Consider the following 27355-nt stretch of genomic DNA (forward strand, 5'->3'; position numbering starts at 1 on the left):
TAATACACATTTGATATAAATATTACTTTGTTAAGCCACAATGTAACAGGAGCATTTAAAATTTTTTCCAGTGCTTCACCTGCAGGTAAGAGCAGAAGCATGGAAATGAAAGTTAAATGAAGAGTGATTCTTTTCAGTATTAGATATTTCTCATGCATTTGCCAAATTAAGAATTTGATTTGTAAGTCCACATATACACACACCTCAATACCGTAGAGCAATGACAGGCAAAAGAAAAGTTCTGAAGCAATTTTAAGGGGTTTTTCCAATGATGTTTAAACGTATAAAGAGCACAGGGCATAGCAATGTTTCAATAGTGAAACATATGCTAAAGATTTTTCATCCTTCTGTACATACGTAACCACAGTGATGAGTTAAGGTAGGTTTGAATGTACTGCTCCTACAGCACGCAAAATATAACAGCTAAAGCAGCAAACATTTTAAACTTTTTTATGATGCTAGGCTCATATGGCTTATTTCACTTGAACTTATTTGAACTACTTGAAACTACACTTCAAAAGTAAAGCATTCACGAACATTTCTTGATACTATCAGTTTTTTGCAAAAGGATACAGTCAAATGGACCAAACATTCTGTATAAACTTTTAATTTCAATCCCCCGTACATTTATATAAACTGAGTGCATTAATCAAATTGCATAACCACTTATTAGGATGGTCAACTGGTACAAAGGTCACTTAATTCTTTTATGTATAAAAATGACAAATAGTTTGCTACCATCTTTCTGATTACTTCATGTATTTCGCCAAAACCAGACCAAGTCTGGCCATGTTCCTGTCCAGCAATGTGGATGCATCTGCAGCTGCTCCTGCCAAGGACCACATGAGCTTTGGAAACAACAGAAGGTTTCTAAGAGAAGTATCCAGCAACAGGTTTGGGTTTCTCTAGGTGAAAACCCTCAACGTCACATCACACAGGAAGGGAATTTACAAAGAAAGGAAACATTCATTAAAGTTGAGGGCTGACTTCTTAAGACAGGATTTTTAAAGTACCAACACTCTTCAACAAACGCACCAACTGCTGAAAATTCAAGTTGGCAGCGATCTTTTAAATGTGAGCCTGCTGAATTTTAAAAAAATATAGTTCTGCCTAAAAATCATAAGCATTAGCAAATCACTGATTATTGAAGGACTTTATCCTATGCTCATGAAGATTGAAACCATGTACAAACACAGAAAAAATACAGTCTGAGTTCAGAGAGGTAATATCTGATTTTAAACAATTGAGTAATCCATATTCAGGGCTCAGACATTTCCTGAAATGGGTGCCCCGAACTGTGCAATGTGCAATTAATTCTACAGTGACCTCACTTCCTTAACAATCAACTGACAGCCTGCACAAATAGATCTTACTTTGCATCACTGTCCTTTAATGCAAGGAGCTTTGGAAAACGACTGGAAATAGGAAAAGCTCAGTTGTAGTTTACACTCTGCTTGCTTTTCATGAACAAGTATTAGGAAAAAAGAGAAATACATTTTTGGGGAAAAAAAAAGAATCCAAAAATGCAAAAACTGCAATCTACAAGAGCATGTTGTACTAAAGAATGCACTACATTGAAGAGCAAATGATAAATAATTTGCTATGAAGCCTGACACATTTATTAGAAGAACCCTGTGTTTTCATCCAGAGACACAGCAATTTTATGCAGGAAGGGCATAAAAACCAAGATGTAAAAAATTAGATCTCTAACTCATAGAAATTGCTGTACAGTTTCCAAGTACTTATTTTAACAAATTCTTTGGCAACTCATCCTCCCCTGGATGGACACATGCAGCAATGGGACATGCTGCATGAGTTAATAATCTAATAAGTAACAAAGCAAAATCTATGAGCAAGCAAAGATGATCATTATTACAACTGGATCCTCAATGTTGAGGACAGCTATCAATGAACTTTTCAGCCCATGTCTGTGGGCCTATTTCCTGTCCTGTTTTAGTTCTGCAATGTGTTTAAAAAGGAAGACAACACAAAGAAGAGAAAAGAAGGGCATGCTATTAGAAGTGGGGAGTGAATCAAAAGGAAGAGCAAAGGATAAGAGCTGAAATAACCCATAGCTTTGGTGTAAGCATAACCTTGCTACAGGGACACCTATATCATACTGAATTTATACAAGAGGTCAGCATGTGTACTGAGATGGACTAGGCTTTGTGGTCTGAAGCAGTGCTTATTTCACAGCAAACAAGCAGGAGGGAAGATGTATTTGAGAGGATGCTCATTTTAATCTACAGCTTGAGCGAAGACATCTCCTATCTGACAAAGCCACCAGGAAAAGAGTCACTTACAGATGTGTTTCACTGGCAGTGAGCAGCTATCACATCCAACATTCCGCAATCATTGCCCTCGAGTACAGGAGCAAACTGGCCGTGGCAGCCACTTTAAGCAATACCACAACCCAGGGGAAGGGGAGGCACAGAAAGGGGAGACACTGAAAAGGGATATAGCCCAGGGTAGAGGAGAGTAGTGTTATCTCCTTCCTAAAGCCAGTAAGAAACATAGAAAACTTATTTCCTAAGTTTTTACCATCTGTAATGGCAGAGTTAATGGACTGACACAAATACTGAAGGATGTAGGCAAAAGTACTGTGTGGAAGAGTATGGCAGCACTTCCATATCACTGTATCTTCCAATGCACAGGGATTTTGAGACAAAGATATTTCTGGGGGTTGTTTTGGAATATCGTAACTGATATTCAAGATGTAAGAAACATAGATGCAAAATAATTTTTTGTCAAATCCCTTCTATAATTCATCCAAATTCTGTGTCATTGCAGCCCCCTCTATATATGAAACTGCACTGCAGTTCACAAACACTGATGCACCTTTTCAGTTTTCTTCAGAGATTCCAGAAAAGGCAGTAGGAGTATGCAGCTGAATTAAGGTGTATGAACTAACTGATTTATTCTCAGTGACAACAATCTACGCTTTCTGAAAAGGTCTCAAGTATCAGCTTTCATGAGATGCTAACAGGAGCCATCATACTGCAACTGTAAGGCTGGGAATTCTTTTGTTTGCACATAATACTTATACATTATATACTTATCAATAGAAATGCTGATAGTAGAATTAAGAAAGTTTAAAATTTGTCAAGAACGCTGAAAATGTTAAAATCAGACTTTAAATGAAGCAGAATGAAATTTAAAACTAACTTTGTGAAAGAAAATACAAAATAATTCTAACACAAGACAAAACTGAAGCACCTGTCAGAAGGGCAGGCACTCATCTGCCCACCCACCCAAACACACAAGAGGGGGAGGGCAACAACACGACTACGAGATTATCTTATAATACAAATTTGCAAGAAGGCATAAACATATACCAGCACATCTGAGTTCAAGTAGCGTTCTTACCTGAAGTTCCTGGGTAGCAGATATAACAGATAGAAAAACAAATAGAAAGAATCTGTGTAAAATTACTGCATTAAAGACATCATAGACAAACATTTGCCTACAGTTTTAACTAATGTGATTAAAAAAAACAAAACACTTCAACTCTTCAGACCTATTTTTAAAGTTCAAAAACATTCATTAACTGTTTTCACATCTTTATTAAGTTTCAAAAAAGTTTTGTGATCGGGGGGGACAAAAGCATCACTGACCTGTTCAAATTGTAACTTTTTTTTTTTTTTTTTTGCTCTTCCTAGTGTCAGTTTTTCCAACACTTTTTTTATTAATGCTTATTAATATATAAATTCAGCCCTGATTTCCTTTGAGTCATTACAGATACAGATTCTACCGGGTCTGAAATTGGATGAAGAAACAATTTCAGTACAACACTGGTAAATCAGATTGGATCTAGACCTTGGAATACAATCCATGGCAATTTCCAAATTGCCTTTTGTAAAGGACCACATTTTTAGTTCTATTTCACATAAAACTAGAACAGTTTAGTATCTTTTTCACAACCAACTTAAGACAATTAATATATTTAGTTAGGCTTCAGACTTGAAGTCAGCCACATATAGAGAACAAATCTCTGCAGGATCACAGTCCATGAAGGTGCACTGTTGGACAGGAATTATCCTGTGTAATTATACATAGTCCGTATATGCTTTTAACTGAAGAGAATGAAGAAATTCCTACATATTACCCACTGGACAAACAATCACTGTATGATAATTAGTCCCAATCTCTTGTAATATCTTGAAAGCACTTAAGACACAGAAACAATTGCATCTGGTACACACGGACTCAGGAACCCCGCATTGCTGTTTTTTATCACTGTTTGGAAAATAAAGCTCTTCCATAATATCTGCTTAATCTTTTTTCGACTAATGATGTCACTTGTTTTTTAATTTAATTTTAATTTATTGTTGAGCAAAGCAATGGGCAGCTGTGAGCTTAAATTACATTTTCATATGGATATTCCTGACCATAGGTAAGGACTCTGCGACATCTCCTTCCATTCATTCGTCCTTTCTTTCATTGGAAAATAAGTTAAATTCAGATGCCAGTTCACAGTTGAGGGGTCAGTTTATCTTAAATAATTCTACTAGTGGAAAAAACTGATTATTTCTTCCTGTACATGTTTTTCTCAAGGCTAAGAGTGATGCCTGAGAATATTCATGTTAAAATCCATGTCCAAATTATGCAATTGGTTAAACAGTTAAGTATGATGAACATTTGCACTCTTCTCAAGAGCTGTCAATTCCAGAACATTTAAATAGCAACAAAACTGTTAGACTTGTTTGGCACCCAAGTACAAAGATATACTTCAAATTTTATATAAGCAAAGAGTGCAGCACCCCAAATTTCAGCACTTTTTCAACTTCTTCCCTTCAGCAGTTTAGCTACCAGGCAGTCTGACCTGTGAAGACTTGATCTGGGCCCCCAGGGTTCTGTTTCTTTTCTGTATGAAATGATGAAATCACTGACAGTGTCAGCAGAATGAAAGGTGCATCTCTCTAAGAATTAGTGATTTCATCAGCAGTTGTAGGAGTACCAACAGCCTGAAGGTCTGAATTTGTATTTTGGAGGGTTATTCATGAACCAACAGATTTGGAACAATTTTATGCTTTTTAAAATCTCAAAATATAACTTGCTAACAATTCAGACCTTCAATATTGTGTTTGAAATAAACTGAATTAAAAGTGAGCTCACTTAAAAGGTATTGGAACAGCAGCTTTATCTTCCAGTAACAGTTCTGCAGTGTTTCCTAAAGCCGACTCAAAAAGGAAGGGTGTGGTAGCCTGTCACTGTTATGCTACTGAAGTAAACAGTAAGTGAACATTATAAATAATCTCAACACAAATTGAAGTTTATAGTTATACAGCTGAAGCTTCATATTACAAGAGGACTACAGCTTTTAGTACAAATAACGTGGAAGCATTTTAATAAAAAAGATGTTTCAGATAAAATATACTGTACCTCCCCATCTTCCAGCTCAACATCTAGGAAATCAAAGTCCCTAAAGACTCTGAATTGTTGTTCACTGTTTGAATCATCCATATTCTCCTGCTCCCTTGCTCCGTCTTCTGAGGACACCAAGCTCGTCTGGTGCTCAATCAAATCCAAATCACCACAGGAAGAAAAAATCACCTACAATTCAAAGGACTTCTTGTTACAAACTGTTCCCTACGGTTGTTTCTTCCTAAAAGCTGTAATTGGTTATTCAGAAGGCTGTATTTCCAGTACACACCTAATTCCTTCACTGAGTATTTTTAGAACACTCTTTATTATTTATGTTGGACAGGTGCCTTCAGATTAAACTTGTGCAAAGAAACAATTTCATACTGCAGGAACACGTCCAAGAATATTACAGCTACCTCCTAATGGCTGCAGATTGATGTTGCCTGAAATGTTTGTATGCATTTACAGGAACAATATTCAGAGAACTTTGCAACACAGATACTGTCAAGGGAATGAGATAATAATAATAATTAAAAAAACTAGTTAAGAATGATGTTTAAAATCTGTCAAGATTAGAAATACAATTGAAAGATAATTTTTCCTTTCCTACTAAAAATAATTATACATGCAATTTAGCTGTGAAAATGCCCGTCTTGTAGAAATGAAAGATCTGTTCATCAGAATACAACTGATACATAAACTATATTCAAAAGAGGGTTCAGAAATTTTATTTTTTTGTAGAAAATATTTAATAATTATTTCAAGAATGTCCTTACATTGATCTATTGCCTGTTTCTTAGCACAAGACAATATTAATTTTTAAAAAGTAAAGTTATAAGTATTACCTAACAGAAAAATCAGACTCCACCTCAGCTTTAATTCTGTAATTTGATTATGTACTTTATAAAGGCTACAGACTGGTAATACCAGAGGTCATTACTGTACACACTTAGCTGTCATACCTCAAACTTCTAGCAACACATCTCTCTCAACAAAAAGGCTCTGTAAGTAAATCATCCTTAAGTAAGAAGGCCATTCACCCAAGGGCCAGTACACTGAGAACTGCAGTATGAGCCAGTGTAAACCAGAATGACTGCAATATGACATTAAATTATACAAATCAGATCAGCAGCACTGGGAAATATAGTTCTTCATGTTTAAAGTTCTGGGCACTCAGATATACAGAAATGGTCAATGGAAGGCTACTTACTGAAGGGTTTTTACTCAGTCCAACTTCCTGACCACACAGAGAAAGGACATGTACCAGCTTTTCCTTTGTTCTTTTCTAGAAGACAAGACATTTCTCAAGTTAGCATTTTTCAAGCCACTCATTCTTCTGGTGGCTAGAAATAAAAAATTTTAATTAAAAAAAACAATCAACGGTTCAGTCATTCAGTGCTCTCAGGGTTGCTCCCAGAGCAAGAGAAAAGAGAAATAAAAATAGCTCTTAATTATTTTAGTGCTTATTATTTTTAAATTAGCCTAGTAAGCCCAATAGCAAAACATTAGATCCTGTGGATAACTTCAGAAAGGACAGTTTAGAAGTTTCCAATTAAGCACGTATATAATTATGTTCTGCAAAATTAAGGGCTGAGTCATTCCTATATAATCTGCTATGTTAAAAACAAAAACCACACCAAAAAACCATGCCATTAATTATGCATAAAAAAAACCCAATATACATTTATTATGCATAGTTTTAACTTGAAGCTAGAAAAATCAGTAACATAATCACACATCACTTTCAGGAATGTTGTTCCAAGGAATTCTTTTTATACATTTCCCAAGAAAACAACATTTAGAAAACAGCACTTGCTGTCTGTCTGCTCTCCTCGCTGACACCTGAACTCACCCATCAGCTGAGTCATCTGACATTGAGGTCTACAGGTTAAAAGAATGCCATATGGAAACAAAACATAACTCAGTTCATTTCTGAATCCGAGAGAGATATTTAGCACACACAGCCAGGCTGGAATCCAGTTCGTGTTAATTCAATTGCTCCAAGTGCAACTATTAAGGAATAGTGGGCTATTTTAAAGGAGCTTACCTGAGAGTACTGTGGTCTCTTCCAGCTCACAGGAACAAGGACATTGGAGTTAGATCCTGATGAGGTTGAAGAAGTGCTTCGGGTGACAGCCATTGCCCTGGGTTTACCATCTCGTCCGGAAGAACTCTGCAGCTCATCATACCGCCTCCCAATAATTGGAGTCTTAAACAGAGAGTAAATATTCACTAATACAATGCAGTGCTCCAGGAGGAACTTAAAATGGGGCCAATCACTTCAGTTGCAGGAAAAGATTGCTCTGAACATCACAAGCATGGGTGAAAGAAGGAGTGTAGCAAATTTTATGTCACTTGCATTACTTTTCACTGTGAACTCTCAGTAGCTGCTGCCATCCCTAGTAGCTTGTGCTTGAATTCAAAAATAGCTAACATTCAAAGAAACTGTCAAAACATTTTATAACATAAGAAGTAACCCAAAAACCCGTAATTTCAACAATAAAACCAGAAAGTTTATGAAATTTATTTCAAATCCAGATTAAGATTACTGAGCAGTCTGGCCCCATTTTAATGCACAATGAAATTCTTTCTTGGATTCATGAAAGTTCAGCATTTACTAAAAATTTCATGTTCCTACATGAAAAGAAAAAGCCCTTATGTCAATATTCTGACTATTACCTACACAAAGAAATCTATAATGCCACAAGCAATCACGCAGACGTAACTCGAATGATTTGCCCATTAAAGCCAGTAAGACCATTCAATTCTACAAAATTGAAAGGTATACAGGATCTTCAGGATAACCACTCCTGTAAAAGAGTTCAAATTATCTCTTCTGTTATAGAATCACCCAGGCTGGAAAAGACCTCCAAGATCATCCTGTCCAACAACTCAACTACCACCATTATTTCCCCTAAACCACGTCCCTCAGTACAACACACCTAAATATTTCTTGAAAACTTCTGGGGATGGTGACTCCACCACCTCCCTGGGCAGCCCCTTCCAACATCCGACCACTTCTGGAGGAGTTTTTCCTAACGTCCAACCTGAACTTCCCTTGGCACAACGTAAGGCCATTCCCTCTAGTCCTACTGCTAGTTTCCTTTATTTCACAACTTTTCCGTTGTCTCAAGGAGCTACAACTTGTTTAAGGAACTACTGAATGACAGGATTCACCAAGGTGTTAAGCAGCAGAATTACAAGAAGTACCTCTGAAATATCAAAATGAAACTCCAACGTCTTCCCTGGCAGCTCCTTGGAAGCACTGTTCCACACTCGATGTATTTCCATTTTTGAAAGATCATTGTGTTGATATGATGGTAGAACTAAACTGGCAGAACGAGAAACTACCAGCTTCAGGATGTTCAAAGCTTCTCTCCAGTGAATGCTCTAGAAATAGACATATTTAATCAGCAAATGAAAGATTCACATATTTTCATAACTACTTACAAATTTACAGTCATATTTTTGACACATAATTAGAATGCGGACTTGGAATAATACTGTTTATTCTCTGTCTTGACCAGTGACTAAATACATATTTACAGAACAGTTTCAAAGCAGAAACTAAGCCCCTTGCCTAAGATACCACTGTTAGGGAACTATCCTGCAAAGTGGGGGACCTGAAAGAAAGGCCAGTTTGGCAGACAAAGGATTTAAACTTCCAATTGCATGCCTGATCATTAGGAATAGGTGCCATTGCAGATTCTGCTTAACAGAAAAACTGATTCAAAACAGGCACTTTATAGCTGTGATTTCCTAGTAGAGATGGGTGCTTTCCACTCAGCAAGAGTCAGGTGCAGAAGTTTCTAAAAGGAAGTGCTTATGCCACATTTCCCTCACACTAATTATTAAAAAGAGTGGTCAGTCAGGATCTGCCTGGTATCAAGCTGCTTCCCAAAGCAATATAGCTGCAGTTTAACCCTTCCCACACAGAGAATACACAGCTGGGCATCTTATCTGGGGACACACAGCCTATTAGGCATAAGGATGTTTATTAATTAGTTATCACAGTGGACGTTCTCAGTACTTCCAGCTGATGTAGTCCTAAAATTATACAAAGAAAATCCATATACTAAATACTGTAAAGTTCCTATTTTAATACAAAGGAGAAATTTACCTGTACATATTTTTCAATAGTTTTTAGCACTTCCATGTTGAACTGTTTGACAGGAATAGCTGACAGGTCCATATAGCTGAGAAGACTGTAGATCATCTGCAAGAGGGACTGCTGCATGCTGGGAAGACCCTTTTCTAGCAGCTGTTAAAAAAGTAAAGTGATTATAGATAAATTTTGAGATCTTCTTCCCTAAAGGAAAAGTTACTAGTTTCATGAATAGCACTTTTATTATTAATCTCTCCTCACCCCCTCATTTTGCAATAGCATTTTACAAACATTTTACAAGAGACGATGATAAAAGTGTGAAATAAAATAGAGCTTTAAGCTGAGAGCCAAATGCCAGCCTGTTTTGATTACGAAGCATATCTTCTATATACGCTTGCCCTAACTTATCCAGAAAACAGATTCTACAGATGAGTAAACTGGCAGGTAATATTTACACATTAATGGGGGAAGTACATCCAATAAAAACAGGGGAGTACCTTTATATTTCTGCCTTTGCTGAAAGTCAAGGAGAAAAAAAAACAACAACATGCTAAAGAAACAAAACTACTACTATTCAGATATCGATATTTACCCAAATATACTTCATTGCCACTGCTCACTAGCTGTAACTGCCAAGGAAACACTTTCTGCTAAGAAGGAGATGGATTCCCTGGGGTCTCCTTATGTACACACTAATACAAAGAGGGGCTTGATCTAGATCCCGGAATCTTGGAACACCTGCATGTATATACCGGAATACCTCAATGAAGCTTGGAAACAGAACTGTGCTCAAACATGTACATGACTAATTCAGGACCCATACAGACAGACACGTTATGTTTGCATGTGGGTGAAAGAGCTGAACATTTCTTGGAAGGCAGCACATTCTTTCATTGCTGACAGCTACTGTCCCTCCCCACAAATTTCAGAGGCAGTTAAACGTTAGCTAAAGGTACCAGGAGCTTCAAGATTAGAAACTACCTTTACATTCAGGCCAACTTCATCTAGCACTGATTAGAAGATCTAGAAAATTACTTTTAAAAGACTTCACAGTGTGTCATGTCATCAGTCTTCCAAAAGACAAAAATGCCAACTGTTACTCAAGAAGACACTAGTAATTTACTAGATGAACTCACTGCCCTGAATGACCTGACAGGCTTTCTATTGAATGATAATGTTTCATGCCAGCAGAAATGCTCAGGTAAAGCAGACTATGTAATCCCATGAAGTATCTACTGATTTCTTTCACCAGTAAAAAGGAGCAGCAAAACAAAGTACGCAAGCTCTACTATAGCTCAATAGATAGAACTCACCATGCTTTATCCATTCCTCTACAAAAAGACAGTAGGAAATTTTGAAATTAAAGTTCATACAAGGTAAGCAGCTACAGTCCATCAATACCTTTACTGAGAGATAAATGTGCTTAGTAATTTTTCAAAACAGCGTTATAGGCTTTTTCTTGCGTTCTATTAGGATCTCGATTCTGTCCTTGTACACTGTTTCATATTATCCAGCACATCACTTGGTACATCGTTTAAGCATGAAATAAAGGATGGCAAGAAACAATCTGGATGAGAGGAAGGAATTCTGTGTTCTCAAGCAGAGGTTTTTACATCAGATAATCACTTTTTTAAAAGGAAAATGAATTCTTGGGTAATAGTGAGATTTTCTCCTCTGTAACTGGCAAGAAAACTGTTCTAGGAAAGCTTCCAATTTCCATTCAGTTTTGTATAAGTTTGTTGTCAACAGAATCATTTGGCTTAAAAAGATCTTTCTCCCTCAACTTTATAAACATTTGTGGACTACGTCAGTTTTCATTTGATGTAATTATGCATGTGGTTTTTGATAGTTCAAGTGTATTTGAATGCATCATGAATTTCTCATGAGAACTGAAGTGTGGTAAGGAATAACAACTTTAAAACTCATTTAAAACAGTAAGAATTCTTTGGCTATGATGAGTAACAAAACCAGCAGCAAGGTGGAGTTTAGATAACACATCATTCAGATCAGTGAATTCCAGGACAAGGTGGTTCCACTACATTTGCAAAATGAAATCTAACTCTTCTCAGTCTTTGACTCTGGTTCCTATGAACTGTTTTGAAAACTTGTAGATTCCTCTCTAGGGTATGGTAGGGTTTTTCTGGGTCTAGGGTAGCACACTCTGTTAGCTCAGTTTCCTGAAGCAGATGTTAACTAGGAAGTTGGTGGAAAGCAAAGCCTTCTCCTCCAAGGGCTGCCAGGGCTGTCTGCTGCTGGTTGAATGAATACTGCCTTTGTCTCTCCAAATCTGGCAGCACTTCTCAGGCTACATTTATCAGGCAAAGAAATGCCTTCCTTGTGCACTGAGGTGAGAATATAGAAGGTATCTCACAAGCCACACCCAGTTGACAAGGTAGCATTGGGATTATACCTGATCTAGGATGTGCTTCACCTTGCACGGCAGATGCTTTAACTTCTAGTCATTTCTTGGCTTTGGAGGGGTTATTAATGTTCATGTTTCCATCACAGGCAGTCCTCTAACAAGGAGGAGTGAACATCTACCATAGGCACATTACAATCTGTGTGTGCTTCCTGCCCTTTCTCCTGTATTGACTGTTTCAGCCTAAGAATGATCCTGGTCTAACAAATTGCTAGTTTAACACAAGACCCATGCTAACTCAGATATGCTTCTAGGATGACTGTACTCTCATGCTGCAACATTGACTTTTAAACATGAATATGCAAAAATCTAACATAAAATCAAGTAGGCTTCTAGCTATTCGCTTGTATTCTTTTTTTTGTAGCAGAGGTTCAAAATTCTACTCCACTGCAAAACAATGATTTTTCCTCATCTGTAAACTGAGATCCCCAAATATTTGCCTAGATGAAATTTCTCATTTTCCATGGCTGTAGCTGTAGAATTGAGTAAGGAGCACTGCTTGCCACTGCAAGGTTTGGATACTATTGAAATGTCTCATTTTAAGCCATACAGCTCATACCCTTACTGCTGACAAGTAATTATCTTCCATCAAACAGATCAATGAAAGTTTTTGTCTAAATGGCAGTAATTGAAGCTTTTGTCTTTTGCTGAGAGCATTTGTTCTCACAGTTGTAATAATTTGTGGCAGAAAGACCCCTTCTGAAGGTGAACCCATGTGTGTGGAGGTGTCACCACTGCAACATTTACATTTTTATTTCTAAGCTCTGTGTATTTCCCAGTACCCTACAGGCTCAAGCACTGGGGACTGAGCCAGGACTGTTATAGCACAGGCTTTATAACCAGCAGCTATAACATTCAACTGGAGGTTGCCCAGTACGGCTCTTAACCCATTCAGTTGTACATATTTACAGTGTATCCCACAATTGGTTTACAGGAGACAGCAGAACATTTTTTGTGCTGCTCTGGGGATCAGTTAATGAGAAAAGGAGAAAAACATCCAGAATGCTGGAAAAGTCTTTCCATGGCTGCACAGCAGGCTGAACAAGATGGTTGCTTGTCCCTTGCTACTCGTTCAGACTGGCAGCTACCCTGTGCCCAGGCAAACACTCCCCAGACATGACTCAACAGAGCTGCAGTCAATGTAAATATGGAGAAAGGAAGTCGTGCTTACTACTCTGTCATCCTGTGATGATGGTGTTGCCTGAGGAATGTGACTTAATTATGGTCAAAAACCTGCTTGACTTGCTGTTCATATAGTAGCCTGGTGCTAAACTACATTAAAGGGGAAGTGCCTAAGACCATATTAAGGCAAACGAAGATCACATTCAACAGCCTTTGTGGAGATGCAGCAACAACAAGAATTGTGCATTCAACAGTAAAGGTAAAACAGAGGGGCAAATGCTTTCCAAGGCTGGGAAAACAAAGGAGAAAGAGCTTAGACCTCGGTATTTATAGCACTTGTTCATTGGAAATTCAAGTTTGCCAATGAATAAGATCATTAATTCTGGAGGAATCAGAGCTGGCATATTTGAAGAGCTAATAGCTTTTCAGAGTCTCTGAATTTAGAAAACAGAAAAATCTCAGGTTCTTGGTTTAGTTTCTAACAGAAGAGTCATGGCTTTCACCATCAGTGAAGATCTGACACGACTGTTAGAGCTCTCGTCTGCAAGCACGGTGATTAATTGCAACTTGAGGGAGAGCCAAGCATGCCCTGAAGTCTGAGTGGGGGTGAGCAGCCTGGACCCCTAAATTTTGAAAATATGTGGACAGTCAGTATCAGAGATGTCTGCTGACTTTTCTTAAGCTTTTTGACAAAGAACGTGGTCATAAGAAACATTAATTTCTTACAGTAAATCTGTTTCTTTTCTGTTATTTCTGCTCTTTACTCTTCATGTTGAATAATAGTTACAGAGATCCCCCAGTAATCTCACAAAATTCAGCTCTTTGGTTATGCAAGAGAAAGGTTAAAACTGCAAGAAGTCTCTGAAAACTTACCTCAGCCAAATATGTAACCATATTCAAAGTAATATCAGCAAATGCTTCGTGAAGATAACGGCAAACCACATTCACCCAGGTAGCACAGTCCCTTGTGTAGCTGTGTGTTTTATAAAGGGTCATGACATGTGCAAGATTTGATAGCTTGGGGTTCTTTTCCTCCAAACAAACCTAAGTACATATAAATTTCAAAACACATTAAGAACAAATTGCATTTTAAAGATTTGAAGATGTACAAAAGAGTAAATAACTTTCATACCTGTGCAATCCTTTCAGCTACGTCTTTACAAAACTGGTTTGGGCTGTCAAAATGCTGAATTAAATGGGGCAGAAGACACAAAACATTCAGTGGAAATCCTAGAACAGGAAAATAAAGATTAGAATGGATATTCCTGATGGTAACAGTCACAGCAATCTTTAAGATGGTATTTTTGGGACAGGTCACATGTTTCAGTATTACATTACCCATAAACTCACACAGATCCTTGTCAAATTGTTCACACCACTGCCACACCACACTTGTTTTAAAGGGAGACTTAGTTTGAAAATCCAGTCTATCAGTTAGGCACCAATATGTTATAAAGCATGAACCTACTTCTGCAAACAGTACTATTACTACCACAGAAACAGGTATTTACAGGATATCTCACAAGAGTATATTCCTTATTCTTGCTATAGAGTATTTTTACCTTTTCCACTTAGCAGTCTTAACATTAGAGACTTTTTGATCACTGCTGCTCAAACACATGAAGAAATTCAGTGATAAACAAACAACTGTTTTAGTCGGGCTGCTAGACACAGCTTCCATTTTTTACATTGCTCAAGTAATAATAGTAATGAATCAAAATTCAGGTGTAAGTTGTCAAATGGAACTTCTCAAATGTGTGGTTCCAAGGCTAGTAGATGGCTCCTGCATGAAGAGGCAGCCCCTGTCATTAGCACATGGGCTCATTCAGGAGCAAGGATTCAGCTCTTCTGTACCAGGTCATAGCTGGCTCAGGGCTGCCAGTGATTGTAATGCAGAGCTGTAACAAAAACTACTCCAACTCATGTGGGAGCTGAGAGCTTATTATCAAATTGTTGTAACCAGACACAATCAGTTTTTTTGGAAAAGAATCTGGACTAATGAAAATAACCTTCTGATCATTTATGATCATTTTATACAATCAAACATGGGGCTCAAGTTAGGAGCAAAATTTCTCTGGGCTTCCTCTACACTCAAGGAAGAGAAAAAGATACCTTCAGATGGGAACTTCACAGCCCATGTGTGAAATGTCCAGCAGAAGATCAGATCATATAGAATCACAGAATTATAGAATGGAGTTGGAAAAAACCTTTAAAGGCCATCTAGTCCAACTCCCCTGCAATGAACAGAGACACACGCAGCTAGATCAGCTTGTCCAGGGCCTGATACAGCCTCTCCTTGAAAGCCTCCAGGGACAGGGAGCACCACACACAGGTGCCTACAGAGGGAAAGCCTGTTCACTGCATTTGTACCCTTACTGTCAATATGTGCAGTGCTAAGAAAAATCCCACAAAGCACTAATTTAAATCATATAATCTGTAATATTCTGGATAATAATTCAATGGAAAAAGTGGAAAAAATAGGTTATGTAAAGTTTGTCTTATTCATTGTTAATTTTATCAGCACTCAGAAACTGTATAAGCTGCTAAGCCCTAGAAGTGAATTGTTAAATACATGACTGCTCTCCTCCAAAGCCTTACTTTGCAATAGATTCACTCTTCAGAAACATGCTGTGTTGCTACGAAGCTTCCAAAAAGCACATGAATCTAAACAATGACTGCTCTATATTAGAAGAGAAAGTGCCATTTGGGATTTTATGCAGGTAGCCTAGTGAGGTCTGACATCAAAAATAACAGCAACAGAAACCAAGAGTGAAAAATATATTGTTTTTACCTATAGCTTGGGAGGAATCCACCATGGATATTCGAGACACTGGTGTGAGCAAACTGAAGAGTTGTAGTGTGAGATCAGTAGTAGTAAGGGAGGTAAATCCTTTCAGGAGTAGCTGCTGAAGCCCTGAGAAGTCTGCCCACTTCAGCTGCCCTTGCAACTTCTCTAACTTCTCTCGGTTTTCAGCTTTATCTAGTGGCAAATGAGCCAGAAGTTTATTCAGTAACCGCAATGCCATTAGATATTCAAACTCAAAATCAGATTCCATCAAAGCCACAGCAACCCAGAAGATAGTGGCCAGTAGGTTGGTCGGATTGTTAATATGGGATGGGTCAGTGAGACTGTCCTTCAGAGAAGATGAACTTCTGGTTTTAGAGGAAAGGCCTTGCTGAGTGCACGCTTGAATTCTGTCTAGAGTGGCACTGCGAGGTGGATCTGAGGACTTGTCCACATCTCCAAACTTCTTGGGCACAGAGAAGCTCCTTTGGTGTCTGCTTCGTTCAGCAGTGGCTGTGTTACTGCCCGCAGGATTGACATTCAGTTGGCCCGTGCTTTTCCGGCTTGCAGTCAGCTTGGTACTTGATGTTAAATCTGGCGAAGATGAACTGAACCCAAAACAAAGAACATATACTGTGAAGTGTGAATGCACAGCTTGAATCCTGTAAATGCTGGATGCATGTACTTATCAAAATGCAAATACTTAAACAGAAAAAGTAAATGAGCAAACTGTCTACTGCATCTTGCCTTTTTTATTCCAGAAGTTCTCACAGACATGATAGAAGTAAGGTTCACATGGCACAACGCCAAATCATAACAGGATAACCCACAGTGTAATAGGTCTAAATGACATGAGGATGGGAGAGACAGAGCTGTGAAGTGACTTGTAGAAGCATCCATAAAAAGGGGCAGTGGTAGAATTGAAATCTGTTGGTCTTTAAAATGCCTTCATCAGTGAAGAAACCTTAGCAGCTGGCAGGAAAAATAGGCAGTGGCTTAAGGAATAATGTGGAGAAATGTAGAAATTAAAAATACTGTATATTAAGCAGAATGACCAATATGCCACATTGCTCTCAGAAGACCTGTCGTGTGGCTGCCAAAGTTCTCCTTGCTAGTACACATCCTTCAGAAACCTTGTCACAGCTTCCCTCTGCCTGAATCCTAATAGCTCTTGAAGGCAGTGTACAGAAAGCTGAGCTGTTTCAATTCCAGTGATTTATGCCTCCTTATAAACTAACATATGATGATCCAGACAATCCCTATCAATTATCTGTACAGATGAACACACTGTGTTGATACATGTAAAGGAAGCTTGTGCTGGAGAACAGTTAAATTCCTGACTCTGTTTCCTACCTCATCACACTCTAAGTCCCTACTGCCTATAATCTTTGAAGAGGATCGTATGGAATCAGTAATGCTAAGGTAAATATTGCATCCCTTTACCTTCTGAAATGTTTCTTCTTTGATGCTCCATCTTGTTCTTTCCTACAATATGCACTGAAGAATATCTCTTAGTCTAGAAAGCAGAAACTGTATTGCCCCAGCTCCACTCTGTCATTAGGCAATACTTGTGTTTTTCCTCTGCAGTACGATACAACAATACTTCACCTGCTAGCTTCAGCAAACATAAAATCATAGAATCAAAGAATCATCAGGGTTGGAAAGATCTCTAAGATCATCTGGTCCAACCATCAGCCCATCCCCACCATGCTCACTAATCCATCTCCCTCATTATCATTCCTCCATGTTTCCCACACACTTCCAAAGCATCCTGACTCCACCACTTCCCTGGGCAGACTGCTCCAATGCATTACCACTCTTCCTGATGATAAATTTTTCCTAATATTCAATCTAAATAATCGTCCCTGTGTTTTCTATCTTCTAGGTAAAGCTTGGTAACTTAATGCTAACACATTCCCAATTCTGTTCTTGCAATGAGGAGCCCAACAGACATTAGTTTTCCCTCAGTACTGGTAATAGCCATGTTACAGAAATAACCTGAATTTTCCCTTAATGCACAGATGTCCACTTCAAGGCCAGCAGTCTCAGAAAGATAGTCTAAACCATCAGCAAAATCAGTATAGGAAAAAAACTGAGAATAACATGATGTATGAAAACAATATTCTAAACCACAACTTTTTTTCTAGATATGTTTTAAAGTATATGGTACAAAAACACAAAGAGTAAAAAATATAATATTTTTCTAGGATATTTAAATAAATTATAGCCTGTTGGCAACATGACAGAATTTACAAAGCATTGGAAAGTGCCATTAGTTCTATCAACAGTATTCCAGCTGCTGCAAAGTCTGGCTGTGACGTGCTCTGAGTCAAGTTCTGTGAAGGCTGCAAATGGACCCAATTGTATCAAAAATCATTTAATGCTGTCAGGTTGCAGAACCACACACTTTGTATCATGAGACACAGAAAAAGAAAGATACACTTAGGTGAAGCAGGCTCTTACCGAGATAACACCGTCAAAAGATCGCTGTTCTTCAAACAGTCAGACAGATTATCCACTGCAGCTTCCAAAGTAAGCAGTGCTTCCATTACATACCCCTATCAATGCATGAGATTAGTCATTTCAACAAAGATTTTCAAAATAATGAACATTCAATAATATTTAGTTCATAAAATAAAGTCATCTGTTGAAAATGATTTCTTCTGAAAATAGAACTACATTCATACCACTGCCATTACCCTGAGCATCAAAATGTCACTATAAGTGTGTTTTATTTTCTGCCTCTGACTGATCTATGAAGGCATGCAAGAAGAGCACATATCTCATCAGGGGACCAGTAATGGCATACAGAACCTCTGACTTTGCAGGTCACTGGTTTAAATTCCATGCAAGCCATTGTGACAGAATACTACTGTCATCTGGTGGCAGTTTCATTACCTACGTAAAATATGGAAGTAATGTCAGTCTATTTCTTATTAAGAGCTAGCAGTTCTCTTTGTGTAAGTCATGAATCTCTTAACAAATAGGCTCTGCCTGTAAGACTGCAGGAGAGAAAAGTCTATTTAGCTAAACCGAGTGAATATCTCAGTTCACTGAGGGAAGACTGGATCAAGGTAGGACAGTGTAAGTTTTGTGTTGTTATGGATGGTGTGGATTTCTTTATTCAAAAAGATTTAAACATCTGAAGAATGAGGTGGTGGCTATTCCATGCTGTAGGATTACATTAGCAGATAGGATGACTGGCTTCTTAAGCACAAATTAATGACATGAAAAGAGAAAAACGGTCATCATGAAGATTATTCAGTGACATTTACTAAATGTCTTCTAGGTGTTTCGTAAGAATGTAACAGCCTAAATTGGGCTTTGAGTATATCTAGGTTCAGTAAATTCAGAGGAGCCCTTTTTTAAGGCCACATTGTATACCTTGCACCACTTTACTCCAGAACACCTTGTTAAAACTGTATTTTTAAATTAAGCGTATCTTAAATCAACAGTGCTGTGAAGAACGATGTACACACGTACCTGAATCTCATCCCCGTGCTCTCCAATAACTTCCACCAATCTTGACAGGAGGTCAGATAATGCATGTGCAGAAAGGGGCTGTTTTAGGGCCCTGAATATCTGGAAAGAGCGACCTGCGTAGTGTCGTGAAGAGCTTGAAAGAGCTGTTTGTAAAGCAACCTCACTCAGATGCTGCTCCAAATGAAAACCTAAGCAAAAGAGCAGTAGGTCAGGCTTTTTTTTTTTAATTTTCACAGACTTTACTGTGGATCATATACAGGCTGAACTAACACTCTGGGGAGCAGAACATACGTTCTAGTGTACCCTCCATAGCCCCTAAGAAATGGATGCAGAGGATGCAGAAGTATATTGTTTGGGGAGAACTTCCCACTTTTACATTTGTTTCACATAGAATGTAAGAAAATAAACTTTGCAAATTCAAAATTCTCAGTCTGGAAATGTTTTGCCCAGAACAATATATTTTTCATCTGATTTCAAACTTGTTTTACAATTCTTGGACAAACTTTGAAGCCGCACACCATTCTTACCAGCAGCAACGCAAACACTCCCAAACTTAAAGCTAAGCTGAATTAGAAATCTTCTATGAGCTTCATTAGGCTTTGGATAAGATCTTTAAACATTAATATAAATAGAAATACAAACACTGATTTTCAATTCTGCTTCAGCCTTGGAAGATATTTGATTAGCGACTGTGCTGGTATTCAAATTATGTTTGGTACATTTCCTATGCTCCAAAAACATGATAAATGAAAACTAAAATTTACATGCTAGAACAAATTACTACAGGACATTTACTTTGTAACAAAAGTCTATTTCAACAAAGGGACATACAGGAGCTTTTATCTGCTAACTACTCATCCAAATGGCTGTCTACCAGCAGATCTGAAGGAATATTTAACATCTAAAGCAAGTCTTTCATATGTCATTCAGCGTTCTTAAGACATGCAATATTTTGTGCTTCTGCACAAGCAGATCCACTAAATCACTGTAGATAAACATTCTGCATGACCCTGAGAGAATATTCTTTCAGATATGAAAGCAAAAAAAATATTTTTACCTGACTTGGAATCTTTAAATACAGATACAACATGACGCAGAAAATTAGTAAGCTGTTCGGCACTCTTGGTGTTCTGATTTTTAGGCGTGATATCTTCATGGCACCACAGTGGACCAAATGCCCTTAAAGAAATACATAACAAAGTGCAAAATAGCTTTGAGTCGTCTAAAATAAATGTAATCAGATCAAATACAAAAACTGTAAATCCGATCGGATATTTCCAGGGCCACAATCTGGAAATCATGCAACTGAAAAGATGCACATGAGCAAGATACAAGAAAATAACCTACGCTATATTGTACAAAACCTCTCAAAGTATAAGCTATAGCATTTGGAGAGCAGCATAAACAAATCCCTATTTTTGAATTTGTTATTGTGCCTAGGATGTGCCAGCTGTAGTCAGCAGTTAGGATTAGTTTCACCATTGCCTTTCAATATGCCTTGTGCACCTCCTGTCAAGCTGTATAATAAAAAAACTGTCTTTTTCCATTAGTTCACTGTTTAACATAATGGTATTCGTTAATTAAACATTTTATTCTTGTCAGGCAAGATTTTTTTATCATGTCCCTGACACTGTAATGCTTTTAAGTACCTACCTACTACTACAGGTATCAATAAAAGAGGAACAGGAATCTGTAATTACTATGCAAGCTCAGTCATTTTCCTTTCAATCCTTTAAATTGCTACAGATAATTGCAGAGAACACATAAAAAGATGCATTTTGAGTACAAATGTAACTTCTGCTTATCTCCACTACCTGGTAGTCAGAAACTCAATTAATTTGTTTGCTTTCTCATCTGTTTCAGCAGCAGTGTCCATGTCCTCAACCTCTTGTGTAATCTGGGGGAGATTTCCACTGCTGCCTCCCAGACTGATACTGGAGGAGGTGGAGCTGGAACTCAAGCCGGAGTCTGGCACCGGAGAGGACTGGTATTCCCGCAGAAAGTCAAAGCCACCTGCCAGCAGAAAGGGAGGAGATAAAGATGGAATGCACTGTTGGGCCAGTGTTACAAATGAACACATCCACACCAAGCAGATCTTTTCAGAGCTTCCATGGGGAAACATGGGAGAAACCTGCAGAACGTAACAGCCCTCAAATAATGATGAGAGGGAAAACGGCAATGTTTTTAACTGTGCAAAATTCATTGCAAAATGAAGAATATCAAAGTCAAGATAGTTTTCTCTTTTACTGCTCAAGGACTATGGTACTTGAAAAACAAGTGCTTCATGGCCTTTACATTTGGAATTATGCCTTTTTGTAAAACTGATTTTGAAGTTAGCTAAGTACAGGAAAAATGCAGCTCATTTCCCTGGGCTAGCTGGACATTGTAAAGCACTCTGTAGGATGGCCTTCATAGGAGAATTATATTGTCCCAATGTTACATATGAAACAGAAACAAAGACACAGTGTTTGACTGTGTAAAGATTGGACTATTCATATTAAATATTTTCAGCATTAAGGCTAAACAAGTAAGTAATTTTTCAAGTGAGTAAGTAAAACAAGTGGCAAGTTTTCAGTCTCCTGGATCAAAAACTTGCCATGCAACCTCAGAGCTGGAATCAGAAACTAAGACCTATTTTCTTCAGGTGTCAGTGGGTACCTTATTTTTTAATTCATGGGAGAATTCAGTGATACACCTTTGCTTCTTATGCACTTCGATATCAGATGCCATTCTGTCAGACTGTCCCTATGCTGCCATTTGTTGCACAGTGACAAAATGTAATTAAACATCAGTCAGAAGGTTCAGTGTCTACTACCATACCACCAACATACAACTCTGACATCATGGGCTGATATAATAAAACAGAAAGCATTATTTTCGTAGCAGCCCTTGTACACTGCAAGTTTGGAGTCTCTCAGTTTAGGTGTCTGACATTAAGTGTAATGAACCTCATATGAAACATTCTCATTTAGGATTCTTTGCTATAGCTACTCATCCACCTTTTGGCTCTTTATATTAGCTGATCAAAAAGAATCCAAACACAAAGTGTTGAAAACCTTTTGTGACACAAGAGGCCAAGACACCGAGTACTAACTATGTTTTTCAGAGACTGGAATGAAAACAGTATTTCATTTTGGCAGAAAAACAGTAACACCTTAATGTAAGAATTTTATTCTGTATTTAATAATTCATGGGCCTGTACTGGAAAAGAGATGTACATAAAAGTCATTTGGGAAGTTCATACATGAGGTAATTTTGCACAGAATTTATTCAGACTGAAAAGGCCAAAAAGGCCAAACTAATTGAGTAATCTTGAATAGGTTTACTGATATCCCTGTTCTCATTATCTAAAAAGCAATCCTTTGTAGCCCATCAAAAAGAATAATCAGTTATCAATATTCTTTATAAGCTGAAGGTATTTATTACTTTGGCTATATTCCCAAGGAACCAAGGAAACACCACTAATTTGATGATCTTTCCACTTCTCAGTGTATCACAACATTCTTCACCATCTTCCAGACAACAAATCCCACCTCCATAACTCCACACTGGTTCTGTGACTCTTTCAAATCTCAATGCTTGCTTTCAGTAATATTAAATGACAGTAGTAAGCTACATGCTTTCAACAAACTGCTCCCAACCAATTCCTTAAATCCAGGTAAACCGCTAAAAGCTGACAGAACATCCATTTCAGAGAGATATGAAGTAAGTCTAGTCAAGCAGAAACAGATTTCAGGACAGAAATGAATTGCACCTGTGGGTATAAGGGAGGGTTTATAGCATGTCAAATTTAACGTAAGAATGGAACATCTGAGCTGCATATTCCAGCTGTTCTTCACGTACTGAAAGTATTTCTTCTTTTTCCTTTTTTTTTTTCCTTTTTCCTTTTTTTTTCCTTTTTTTTTTTTTTCCTTTTTTTTTTTTTTTTTTTTTTTAAATGAGGGCTGATTGCCCTTATTTAAAGCACTCCTGGCTCCATGAGGGGAAAGTTAGGAGTTCATTAGCCATAGTTATGTTTAAAAAGTTCACATTATATATTTTGCTTAATGCAGACAACTTTCTCACTATCATGAGAAGTTATTTAATAATAATTTGGATGTGGTTCACATGGAATTAATACTAGTTCAAACTCTTTGGATTTGCTACTTTACTACTTATATTTATCGAAACAGTTACATTTTAGGAAAACAACCTTTACATTCTACTTTCACAAAACTCGGTGCAATGCAGCTTTCTTTCTCTTCTCTTTGATCTCTGTTACCTGTATAAAGATATTCAGGTAGGTAGGCTGGTTGTACTGTCAGAGTCTTGGTCTCATTCATCTCTCTGGTCTGAAGAAGCACTGATGCGATGGCTTGGTAGTTGCTATTGCAAGACAGTGCAATCAGAAGATGAAGCAGTAATTTCTTACTATGTTCAAAGACCTCAGGGCGGTAATGGTCAAGACCTAAAAGGAAAGGTTACAGCAATCACTGAATACAAAGCAGTAATAAACAAGTTCACATTCCAGAAATAGCAAAAATTCCAAGGCAGTTCATGGTAACAGTGCAAACAAACAAGACGCAGTATTTCCGGACACGGCTACTTGTGTTTTTACTTCAAAGGTCTGTGTGTATGCCAGACAGAGATTCCACTCAGAAGACACAAAGTAATGTATAGCAATATATGTTTATGCATTACGTCTCACTGCAGCATCAATTCACTAGGGCCAGAAAACCTCGACAGATGAGAGCTTTTTGTTGGTGGCCATATCTACTTTGCTTATTATAGTATCTTGCTTTCCTGCACAGAGGACAGTTTTAAAGCTACTACAAACTGTAAGAGGTAAATGCTGGTTTATAGGAAAGGAACTGACAGACAAAACTCCTTGAAAAAGAATGCCACTTACCAGCGAGACAGAATGAGAAATGAATCATCAGTTCAGGGTGCAGAACTGAAACTGAAGGTCTAGCACTGAAGGACCCTGATCTTCTCAGCACTATTGCTGTTTGTGTGCTCCCAGATTTTAACAATCAAAATAAATCATAAATCACCAACATAAAGGAAGCAGATTTTCATAAAATTAATTTTATAAACATTTTTGCAATTCTCTTTCAGTATCTTACATGGTATCTACAAAAACCTTCTTGCACTTTAGTGCTGAATATTTCAATTGTTTTCTTCTACTTTTCATAGCATATATTTCTCTTTAAAAAGCAGCTTCTTCACTCAAAGTGGCAGCAGCCAGCAAGCCTTTCAACTCAAGTGTTTTCTTGTTGGTTCTTGTTTGGCCTGAAAAAATGCAGCTGCTCATATTGCCATAGTCTGAGTCATGAGCGTTCGGCTCATCTTATCACCTCTTTGGAGATCCTGTGATTCTGCCTCACCCATCTGCCTATAGCCTTCAAAAGAAGCACTGCTAACCTCTCCACCACTTTTTCAGCTTCTTTAGGTCGCTACTCCTATTCTCCTTTCCCCATTTCCTTCCGTCTGCCTGGAGATAATGATTCCAACCTATCCTGTTTTAACATATGCTTTCAGGAGTGAAAAAAATACAACAAGTTATCTTGGTTGGAGATAAATTCTGTATTGGCAGTAATTGTGACTGAAGAATACTTAACCTCTAAGATTATAAACAAATATTGACATATACAAAGTGAGAAGTTCTTTGTCCTTCTGTGGTGCTGGGCCATTCTCTAATTTGAAAGAGTGTCTGAGAGGATACACTTCTGTGGCATGGACATGTTTTCATGGTAGAATAGTCTTGCTGTCTCATCTAATTTCACACTGGTTGCAGAAGAGTTGAATAGCAGTGCTTCTAACACACTCCTGACATAGGCAGGTTCACACTAGCATATTAAACACATCTGTCATAGAATTATTTCACTACAGTATTGCCCCAGTCTTCTTGATATACAGAAGGACAAAGGCTCCCCAGGTAGCCACCATACTATTGCCAGGATCCTTTTCAGTCAGATGCATCTGGCCTCTCACATGCCAATAGGACAGAAACACTCCATTTTCTATCACATTCATATCTGTGGCTAACACATTTAGCATTGCTTCCTTATACCATCACAATAGAGCTCTACTATAAACTACAGAAATTATTCTGTGTAACAGCTCTTGAGAAACTGAATTTGAAGCCTAGAGGCTATGATGTCATTTTAGCTACTGCTTTGCTTTCACATTTGACTTCAATTTCACATTTAAGAATTGAAAGCTCTTAGCCAAGGGACTGTCTCAAAAGATATTCAAAATTGCTGCTTGTTTCTCACCAAATACTACAATGTTAAAACATTACCACATGAAATAATCAGTAATGACATTTTTACAACAGATTACCAATATTCTGTGTTTCTGCATGCATTCCCTGATTGCTCCCTACAGCTCTCTTAATTGAAGTAACCACCCTGTTACATTCTATTTCTGTTCTATTTGTTTTCTTCTGAGAACTTCTAACCCCAATTGCTAGTTACAGTAACTTGTTTCAAATCATACTAAAGAGGTTGTTTCAACAGTTAATGGCTATTCATTTGATTCACACACTTAGACATTTCTTATTCAGCTTCCTCTTATACTTGAAAGGTTGATACTGACATAAAAAGAAAAAAAATTGTTATGGGCAGCCAAAAAATGGAATTGAACTTCTAAGTGAGGAATACATGAGAAATGTCTCAATGAGACTGACCCAGGAAGTCCTTTCCAGCATGCTCCTAGCTGTTCTTATTGTGTTTACTGAAATGTGTTCTGAAACCATTGCAAAAATGCACAGTATTTGAGTATTTGATGAATATGCATTTTCAAAAAAAAAAAAACCTCCTGAAAAAATTGCCAGTAGAACAGTTGATAACAGAGTAACAGAAAAGGAGAATGAAATACCTTCTTCAGCTGCACACCAAAGTATATCTCATACATTCTATCACTGTGCTCTGAACTTCCAGCTAAATCTTTATCACCTGCTGAACAGCAGACCCCTGCCACGTTGCCTGTGACTAAGCTTGGTGGTAATTATGATGAGGAAATGAAAAGTGGACCACAGTCTCCAGATTTATTTTATAAATCTCTAGCTGTGTTGATTGGTGAAAAGCAGTAGGCTTTGTAATGCTAAATGCTCCTGTGAGCTAAAAAAATAGGCCATGCAGTTTTCCTAACAGTAAGTGGTAGGATAAGAAATGTATCACCCTCTGGCTGAATTGGGTTATGGTCAGGAATAGACACAGCAGTGAAGGAAAAGGAGTGCCTGTAAGCTCAAGTAAGTAACAGGAAACATAACAAAGTATTCCATTAGCAGTTAAACTAATGAAGCTTGCTTTCCAATGATCCGTGTCCTACCTTCACTGTCTCTGCAATGCATTCATCTTGGTTCTCTTACATAATACTTTTGCAAAGAGAAGAGGGGGCACTTGTGCCTGTAGTTCACGTCTGAGGCATGCACAGACTGGCCAGCTGCCCATCACAAATAAAAATGTACAAAGCCTGAGTTTCATGTGCCTTTCTCCTAGGTGGGTTCTACATTTACTACAGATGTTTTAGAAAGTTGAGTATCTTCAAACTTCTATCTGTCTTTCAATTTTTAAAAATATTTTTTTAGGAAATCATTAAAAAAAAATCCCACAAGTCCACACCTTTTTCCTTTTTTTTTGTTCTGCTGGCCTTACCTAAAAAGAGAGCATGTAGTAACAAAGGGAGGTGAAGGGCCCAGTCTTCTCTTACACTGTGGTCCACTACCATCTCAGTCATGAAGATAACAGCAATATTGCACCTGGAAATTAAATCACTGGATCAGTTTGAAACTTCTTGGAGATGGGAAAAATATCAATGTGACAACTATTATTTCAGAAGAAATAAAATCTCAACATTGTAAAATTCAGTACTACACACTTCCAAATGTGCAATATTTCTCAATATGATTAATGTTGAAGTAACTTAGTTACAGTATTAAGCAGGTAAGTATCTATTACTGAGAAGATCATTTAATGTCAATACAAATGATGTAAAAGAGGAATTTCATAATATACATAGCCCAGTTAGAATAATAGATCAAGTAGAAAAAAATGCTATGAATAACAGTCAAACAGGCTCAGGAAAGACAAAT

At 37.7% G+C, this 27355-nt stretch overlaps 1 protein-coding gene across 1 annotated transcript in view; it reads right to left on the reverse strand.

Annotated features, from left to right (window-relative positions):
* The window catches only part of FRY (FRY microtubule binding protein), a 160017-nt gene that overhangs the window by 25682 nt on the left and 106980 nt on the right, over positions 1–27355 (reverse strand). Inside the window, exons 38-51 of the mRNA XM_042839018.1 lie at positions 26919–27022; positions 23540–23725; positions 21093–21291; positions 20336–20457; positions 19279–19466; positions 18259–18353; positions 15802–16403; positions 14143–14240; positions 13884–14054; positions 9485–9625; positions 8575–8754; positions 7412–7573; positions 6575–6649; positions 5383–5553 (exon numbers count right to left, since the gene is read on the reverse strand). Of these exons, the coding sequence (XP_042694952.1) occupies positions 5383–5553; positions 6575–6649; positions 7412–7573; positions 8575–8754; positions 9485–9625; positions 13884–14054; positions 14143–14240; positions 15802–16403; positions 18259–18353; positions 19279–19466; positions 20336–20457; positions 21093–21291; positions 23540–23725; positions 26919–27022 (2494 nt within the window). The remainder of the gene's footprint in view (positions 1–5382; positions 5554–6574; positions 6650–7411; positions 7574–8574; positions 8755–9484; positions 9626–13883; positions 14055–14142; positions 14241–15801; positions 16404–18258; positions 18354–19278; positions 19467–20335; positions 20458–21092; positions 21292–23539; positions 23726–26918; positions 27023–27355) is intronic.

The sequence above is a fragment of the Centrocercus urophasianus genome, unplaced genomic scaffold (assembly GCF_019232065.1).
Source record: "Centrocercus urophasianus isolate 14NV4802_14NV808 unplaced genomic scaffold, USGS_Curo_1.0 seq_9, whole genome shotgun sequence".
In the NCBI taxonomy this organism is placed as follows: domain Eukaryota; kingdom Metazoa; phylum Chordata; class Aves; order Galliformes; family Phasianidae; genus Centrocercus; species Centrocercus urophasianus.